Source organism: Citrus clementina, unplaced genomic scaffold (assembly GCF_000493195.1).
Source record: "Citrus clementina cultivar Clemenules unplaced genomic scaffold, Citrus_clementina_v1.0 scaffold_3, whole genome shotgun sequence".
In the NCBI taxonomy this organism is placed as follows: domain Eukaryota; kingdom Viridiplantae; phylum Streptophyta; class Magnoliopsida; order Sapindales; family Rutaceae; genus Citrus; species Citrus x clementina.
This window is the reverse complement of record NW_006262339.1, coordinates 3860483-3868978: the sequence shown is the minus strand read 5'-3', so window position 1 is coordinate 3868978 and position 8496 is coordinate 3860483. Positions and strand designations below refer to the sequence as shown.

General features: G+C 34.7%; 2 protein-coding genes across 2 annotated transcripts; one reads left to right on the top strand and one right to left on the bottom strand.

Annotated features, from left to right (window-relative positions):
* Positions 1-4076: 4076 nt before the first annotated feature.
* On the top strand, positions 4077-5016 carry LOC18048631 (peptide methionine sulfoxide reductase). Its single transcript, XM_006439923.2, has one exon. It carries the CDS (start codon positions 4242-4244, stop codon positions 4827-4829), a length of 588 nt encoding a protein of 195 aa, XP_006439986.1. The 5' UTR covers positions 4077-4241; the 3' UTR covers positions 4830-5016.
* A 1387-nt stretch (positions 5017-6403) lies between these two features.
* Positions 6404-8333, bottom strand: LOC18047592 (vignain). Its single transcript, XM_006439922.2, has 4 exons — positions 7604-8333; positions 7271-7506; positions 7028-7168; positions 6404-6933 (listed from the first exon to the last, which is right to left on the bottom strand). Exons 1-4 carry the CDS (start codon positions 8043-8045, stop codon positions 6670-6672), a joined length of 1083 nt encoding a protein of 360 aa, XP_006439985.1. The 5' UTR covers positions 8046-8333; the 3' UTR covers positions 6404-6669.
* Positions 8334-8496: the final 163 nt, after the last annotated feature.

Below are 8496 nucleotides of genomic sequence, written 5' to 3'. Positions count from 1 at the left end.
ATAAGCACTTGAGGTGATTGTTTAGTTAACACAATATCCTGTCTCAAACAACTACATTTCACCAATAGGCAAAATTACTTTCCCAACACCTTTTGTCAAATTCCAAAAACCATGGAATCCAACGAACAAAACAATCACCATCAAGATACTTAGCCAAATAGAAGAAGCATGAACTGAATGCCGAAAATGATGAGCATTCCCAACTCAAAATGTTGAAAACAGAATTGAAAAAGGAAATTCCATTACATTACAATGCTATAAATCTGTAAACTTCAGATACTGCAACTACCGTAATAGCTTCACACCCCATTTTCACATAATGAGTGAGAAACTGCCTATTAGCAAACAATCACAAACATTTTTTTCCAAAAAAGCCAAGCAGAGGGCAAATACTTTATGAAACTGAACAATGTCCAAGTGGAACAGACATTACTTGGCAACATTAGAACAACCTTTCAAGAAACCCATTGATACATGGTAAGAACAGTAACTAATTCCCTTTAAACAATTCTTATCAATAGATATGCATATAAAAATCAGTGTCTCATTTAACGAATATTACGCTTGCCATAAGGCCAGCAAGCTTGTTCTTTTCATCAAGATTTCATAGACGAAAATGTAAATCTTCCCCAATTCCCAAAAAATGGCATAAATATGGAATAAATACCAAATCTTTCCTATTTTTGCAAATATTCGCTTAGTAACAAACCCAACATCGAAAATTCAACCAAAAGAAAAAAAGAAAAAGAAAAAATCAACAGGTAAGCAGCTTTAAAATTAAAAAAATATATTGATTAAAAAAGAAACTTCAGTCTCCAGAACAAGAAAAGTACCAAATATTTGCTTTTCTTTTGACATTTTCCACAACGGAAAACGAAGGCAGAACGATACAAGAATGTAAAAATATATTATGAAATTAAAAAAGAAAAGCAAAGAATCATACTCCAATTCATTAGCGATTAGCAGATATAGCAACGATAATTAACAAATGGAGACATTTGTTCCTCTTAGGGTTCGGGCTTGAGAGAATGAAAAAGAAATTGTAAATTGGGGTTTTGATTTTGAAAGAGCTAAAAATGCGCAACCGCGTTTTTCGGAGATCTAACGGAAACGCGCGTTTTTAAGTAAACGCGTTTTTGTCATTGAAAATTATAAATAAATAGTCGCGTTTTTGTCCCCAAAAAGGAAAAACGCGTTTTTATTAGTTCGAAACTTTATACATCAGTGCTACCGTTTCCAAATGACATGTCGTAATCTGTTCCGATTTTTTTTTTTTTGATTACATGAGATTATTACTCAAACTACAACTCATATTACATGAGACTATAATTGATATTTACAAATCAGACTATTACTGGGATCAACTTACATCAATGCTAATGGAGCTCTGCCTAAATTTTAACCCTCACAAATATTCGAGAGATATCTACTCCTCACACTTGGGTAAGGAAGAAAACTGTCTTTACTCAAATTTAATTGAGAAAGAAAATACCCTCACAATACATTTGTGGGGGTTTGAACTACTGCCCTCCAACTTAGAGGGCAGTAGCCCTGACCACTCGGCCAAAGGGCGAGTGGCTGTAATCTGTTCCGAATTTAACTAAGCGTCAATGTGACATCAGAACGCAAATAATATAGTCTTTTGCCAATTTATATTAATTTAATTACCCTTTTTTTTCCTTTTTAAAGCATAAATTAGCTTTGTTTTAATTTTTCGTTTGCTTGTGGCTTGGAATGTAATCTAGTTTTTATATAATAAAAATATAATAATTTTATTACTAATAATTATCAAATTAAAATGATGCACACAATTTTAGTTCTACTAATATTTTGGGCATGTGTAGGCCGATTTGAACACACATACTTTTCAGTATAATCACTTGATTCTCTTCTACAAATCTTAACCTACAAGTCTCTATTATTAACAAAAATGATCTCCAAAATTTCATTCGAAATTTTTAACTACGGAATGGGTTCAAGCAATGCCTTTGTTACATTGAAAATATAAGTAGAGAGCAAGTAGGAGCCGATCATTCTAGTTTGTTATGAAAAAACAAAAAAAAACAAACACTGCCACATAGGAATGACAAAATTCTTCCCACCCCAACTTCATCTCATTGTCATCCCTACTACTATGTAGAGATTAGCGACGTGCAAATGGATAGTCCTAGAAACACACACAACCATTCAAAGATCAGCGAATGTGCAAATGGATGGTCCTAAAAAAATAGTTAAAAAAAGTAGTTCAATTTAATTTGTATAAATTTACCCACTGTAGATAATTTTGTAGGTTATGAACGAATTTGGTATTTCAAACAAAAACCCTTTGTGTGTTGCAATTAGGTTTAGTATCGAGGAAAAAAATCTATCGAATACCAGGGCAGATATCCGCCAAGATGCAATCTTTATTTAAATTATTTATATCTTTTAATTTTAATAATAAAAATTACATTAAAATTTTAATTATAAATATATGTAAGTGTAAGTTAAAGTTCTTAATTCCTAAACTTAACATATCTCACCAATATATATATAGTTGTTAAGTCGAGTTGTGCAGACACAACTCTATATATATATTCTCAAGTGCAGACACTCTCATTTTTTAAATGTAGAAGAGTTGTTAAGTCGTGATGACATTAAAAATTGATTCTATTAAATTTCATGAATTAAAAACGTGTCCGTAAAAAAAAAAAAGAGTATATATATATAGTCTATAGAGAGAGAGAGAGAGAGAGAGAGAGTGTGTGTGTGTGTGTGTAATCTTTTAATAACTAAAAAAATTATAATTTTTAAGTTTAATATTACTGATATTTTGTTTTAATTGATTGATTCTGTTTGTTTTTCTTTAATGGCTTAAACCTAATGATTGATTACTAAAGTTAAACTTTTATTTGTTTAATTAATTGTTAGTAATAATTGTACAAAACTTAATTGTTAATTCTACTAATAATATTTGTATATTGATCAAAAGACAGAGTAAGGCATTGATATTAACAATGATGCTTTGCTTACAATAAAAATATTTTGTTTTAAATTAATATATTTTGTGTATTTGTCTTAATGTTGAAAATTTAATTTTTTTTATTTATATTTATAAAATCTAAAAATTGATTATTGTATGTAGATTATTTTAAGTTGTTACTATAAATTTATAGTTTAAATTATATAATTTAATTTTTCATATTATTAAAAAAATATTTTTAATATTTATGATTTTAAATGATAAAATCCGTAAAAAATTTATCACGCATTATTGATCATTTTGGTAACTGTCGAAATCCAAAGCGTTTCATATTATGGACGAATTTGATAATTTAAATTTGGAAAAATATCCACCGTCCACCTGTTTTTAATACTTTTTTCAAAATACACAATTCCTTATTTTTTGGCTAGAATCCACCAAAAGTTACATTTTGTTTCACTTTTCCACTTCCGTTTGAAATCCGTTAAGAAAACTAATAGAAACTTTAAAAAATGACCATTTTACCCCCAAAACGAAAATTATAATTTCACCTTAAAAATTACTAAAAATAATTAAATTAAATCTAATTATTTTCCCCATCGATCAATAAATAAATTAATTCCACAACCATCAAATGCAGGTTTTTTTTTTTAAATATGTTTATAATTAGAATGCTAAATTATAACAGTAGTATTAAAAATAGCCCAATCTCGCAAACCATCAATTGAATTTAAGATAAGTAGAGTTTTATTATTAATTGAGTTATAATCTTTAGTAGTTAAGATTTTTTTATACTTCATTAAAGTACCAATAATGATATTCATCATTAAATCTTATTATTTTTTGTATTTTTTAAGATAAAATTATAATTTTTCGTTTTGGGGGTAAAATAGTTATTTTTTAAAATTTTCATTAGTTTTCTTAACGGAAATAAAAAAGTGAAAAAAAAAATATAACTTTAGGTGAATTCCAACTAAAAAATAAAAAAATTATATATTTTTAAAAAATATGTAAAAAACAAATGAACGGTGGATATTTTTCCTTTAAATTTTTACGGTTTGCTAATAGCATTGCCACCGCTTGTTAGGATTAGACAATCAATTAAGACGTTTGTATGTGGCCACGATCGTCGCTACATTCACCGGTTGACGGTTAATATAATGAATGATTGATAAACTCATACAACTATCTACCCTTTTGGACGCTGGCACTAGCTACAGCCGTTTACTTTTTCAGCGCCAGTTAGTTAGAGGAGCCTGCAGTTGCGGGAATTGGGGAAATGGCCGGCACCGGAGATAACAACACGACGAATCCAGCTGTGGGTCCGGATCTGGACCGACCGGACAATCCGGGTCACGAGTTCGCCCAATTCGGAGCCGGGTGCTTCTGGGGAGTGGAGCTGGCGTTTCAGCGTGTGGTGGGCGTATCCAAGACTGAAGTGGGGTATTCACAAGGCAACGTCCCTGATCCCAACTACAGACTCGTTTGCTCCGGAACCACCAATCACGTGGAGGTTGTTCGGGTCCAGTTTGACCCGCAAGTTTGCCCCTACACCAATCTGCTCTCCGTTTTCTGGGGCCGCCATGACCCCACCACGCTCAATCGCCAGGGAGCTGATGTGGGGACACAGTACAGATCAGGGATATACTATTACAATGAGACACAGGCTCGTTTAGCCCGAGAGTCAATGGAAGCAAAGCAGTTGGAGATGAAGGATCAGAGGAAGATTGTAACAGAGATTCTTCCTGCGAAGAGATTTTACAGAGCCGAGGAGTACCATCAGCAGTATCTTGAAAAGGGTGGTGGCAGAGGCTCCAAGCAGTCTGCTGAAAAGGGCTGCGATGAGCCCATCAGATGCTACGGTTGACGTTTGACCTTTTTATAGCTTGAACCTTGTTTATTATCATATCTACGTTTCTTAATAACGAAAAGCGAACTCTTGTTAAGCTTGCTTTGATTAATTACCATATAAACTGTGCGTTGCTTTCTGTAAAAACTGCCTTGGCGTTGCTGCACTTCTTGAATTCCTGGTTATGGATTGTTTGTTTGCAAGACTGACTTTGCAGTAGTTGATTGTAACTGTTCGTCTTATCAAAGCATTAGTCGGCTGAGATGCATAGCAAAGCTAAGGCTAATAGTGAACGTTGTTTAGAGTGAGTGAGAGAATCTGAAGGTCGTGCAGGGCTTGACGAGGAATTTTTTGATGGGCCACCAAGCCTCCGTAGCAATTCCACACGGTCCCTCTTTCTTGTGTAACCTTTCTCTCCCAGTTTGGCTCCCCATGAATTCTTTAATATCCTGTACTTGGTTTTGAAAAGTGTTGTTCCATAGCCCACAACTGCATCATCATGATTCAGCTCTGTGTCTCAGTGTCCAGCAAACACACCCCGGAAAAAAAATTTAACCCAATGGAGTGATAATCTATTAGTTCTTCAATTAGTTTTTAGTTTCTGTTCTCTTTGTCAGGCAACTTGGTGGGTCATTATACTAAACTCAATCAGGTATAAAACTGGAAATTGAAATCCCAGTGTCAATGACTATGGATACAGGTTGGTTTGCTTCTTCTGTAAGCAGAGCATCACATTCTGTTGTTATTCCACCTTTTTTCTTAATAAACTCAAATTGTGGTTCCACTAGCCCTCCTTACATCCTTGGTTTCGCTCGTTGTCACAATCAACCAATTCTTGCTCAGATAAAGATATAAGCCCATTCTTCTTAGTGTGATTAATACTCTCAGCTCTAAAATTGTTGAAAATGCCCAGCGACCAACTGTACCAGAGTTAAAAATTTAAGCTACCAAGTAAATTATCTGTCGCTTTTTGTTAAGATCAATTATTTCAGCAGCAAGCAAAGTGGAGAATGATCCTTACCACAGTGGCGTTGGCCCTTGACAGTGGCGACTGACCATTTTTTCCTTCAATCAATGGAGTGCAGGAGGTTCTCGTTTCCATGTGCCCTTGGAACATCCTGTGATGCTTAATATTTGATCAGCACATGTGCTTTGCAAATTCATTTCTTGTCAAACATGAAATCTGGATCTTCGTGGTTAGTGGAATTAGAGTAGGTTTTAGAATTTTAATAGCAGATACTCAGTAAGGGGTTTCATAATGTAGAAGATGGGGTCCAATATCTCCTCTTACAAAACATAAGCACATTTATTAATCAAATTGTTAGCTCCCAAAGTTTACTAAGTAATATTAGAATCAGTCTTAGCAATTGTAGTTGGGATTTTATGATAAAGATTCACAAATTTTATCCAATTTTTTTTTTTCATTTTAAACCGTGTAACATCCATCAAATCATCATATTAGGGATCTCAGCATTTAGGTCTTAATTGATTTGGCAAGTCATTATAATTGCTGCATCATGTTAAATATTAATAATTATTTGACGCGATAGTTATAATTAAGTTGTAAAATAGTAGGGACTCGGATCTTGGGATCTGTATCGAACTTTTTTGTAGTCGTAAATATAAGAAATTCTTCCTTCAAAGAGATTTGACAGAGCATGTCATACAGTCTTCAAGTACAAGACCCTGTCTGAAAAATGTAAGCACTTACTTCTGTAAAATGTTGGCTTTATTTGCATAAATCGAAACATTATTCAATCATGAATCACAAGGGCATATTACATGCAACTTTAACACAGAAGAGATAACCGCTGAGCTTGAAATGCAGAGAAAAGCCAAAGACAATAGTGAACCGTGTCTAGAGCTCATCCTTAGGATAATCTGAAGGTCCTGTTGGGTTTGTTGCAGATTTCTTGATGGGATATGAAGCTTCCATTGCAATACCACAGAGTCCCTTTTTGTCTGAGATGCCGCGCTGCATTCTGATGTAACCCTTCTCTCCCCATTCAGGTCCCCATGAGTTCCTCACTATCCAATACTTGGTTCCATCGAGTGTTGTACCGTAGCCCACAGCTGCAACTCCATGATTCAGCTCTGTGCCACATTCTCCAGTAAATACACCCTGCAATAACATTCAATCAATTCACTGTTGAATGATTTTTATCAAACAGTTTGCTTTCCTAGTTATTTAGGTTGCTTTCAATCTGATTTTTTACCTCTGAATAGAACTGGAAATCTGAACTGCCGGCATCTATGGCTACTGACACAGGCTGTTTTGCAACTGCCTTAAGCAGAGCATCCTCGTGATTAGCAGGTACATTTTCATGTCCGTCAATTGACACTGCTGGGGAACTTTCCTGCAAAATTGATGGGAAATTCTCATTATTTCACTATCACAAGTAACAGATAGTTCATGTTCAATTCAAATTGAAGAAAATGCTGCACAATAGTTATCATACCTTTGAAACGTCACATGTTCCATCATTAGCTTGGTAAGGGTACTTAGCCTCTGTTGTTACGCCACCCTTTTTCTTGATGAACTCAAATGCCAATTCCATTAGCCCTCCATTACATCCTTGGTTTTGATCAGTGTCACAATCAACTAACTCTTGCTCAGACAAAGAAACGAGCTTATTTGTCATAATGTGATTAATGCCCTCTACTGCTGCAATTGTTGAAAAAGCCCAGCAGCTACCTATCCCACAGCAAAGAACGAAATAGAATTAAACGTTTAGCCATAAGAGGAAATGTCACATTATTAGTAAACCAGCATAGTGAAAGCCAATGCTTACCGCATTGGCCTTGATCCTTGACAGCGGTGACAGACCCTTTCTTCCTCCAATCGACTGATGATGGGATACTCGTTACCTTCCCATACATGAAGGTCCCGTTTCCACGCGTCCCTTGGAACATCCTGTGATGCTTAATCTTTGATCCAGCGTATGTGCTTGCAAATTCATGATTTGTCATGTCCGCAAACTTGTTCAGCTTCAACTTGTAAGGCTTGTCCATCTTGTTAGTTTGGTGAACATGCATAACATTTTGCTTGAACACATTGAAGCGCTTATGCTTCTCATCAAGACTCCTTGAAACCGTATGATGACTCCTCCACCTCTCGTATAAATCCCACAGACCTTCCTCGGATTCCAACTCCTTCTCATGGAAATCGAAACCCTCAACGATTCCCAGAACCAAAGCTAGCAAAAAGGCAGCTAATAAATAAACCCTCTTCATTTTTTAACCTTTTTTTTTCTTTTTCAAGTGGTACTTACGAGTATGATTCAACTCAAGATATTGGGAACTAGGAGAACCTTGAGGACTGCTTTATATAGAGCGAAAAAATGAAGAGAAAGATAAGAGATGATGATGAGAGTGGAGAATAAAACAAGGGATTATAAATGAAGAAGTTAGAGGTTCCTTATGGGCATAAACAATGTCTAACAATGTAGATAAATTTAATGGAGAATAACCTGAATTGATTGGTTTCACATTTCCAAGCGATTCCCTATCATGCAAGTCAGTTATTGGGTTACTTCTATGGAAAAGCTGAAAAGCTCAGAAGCAGTTTTTGTGAATCAGTTAGGTCTTAACATAGAAAACTTGTGGGAAAAAGGTATGATTTTTTGCATGCCACACACGTTATTACGTATGCATATGTGTAACCGGAAAAGCAAAGGAAGGGTGA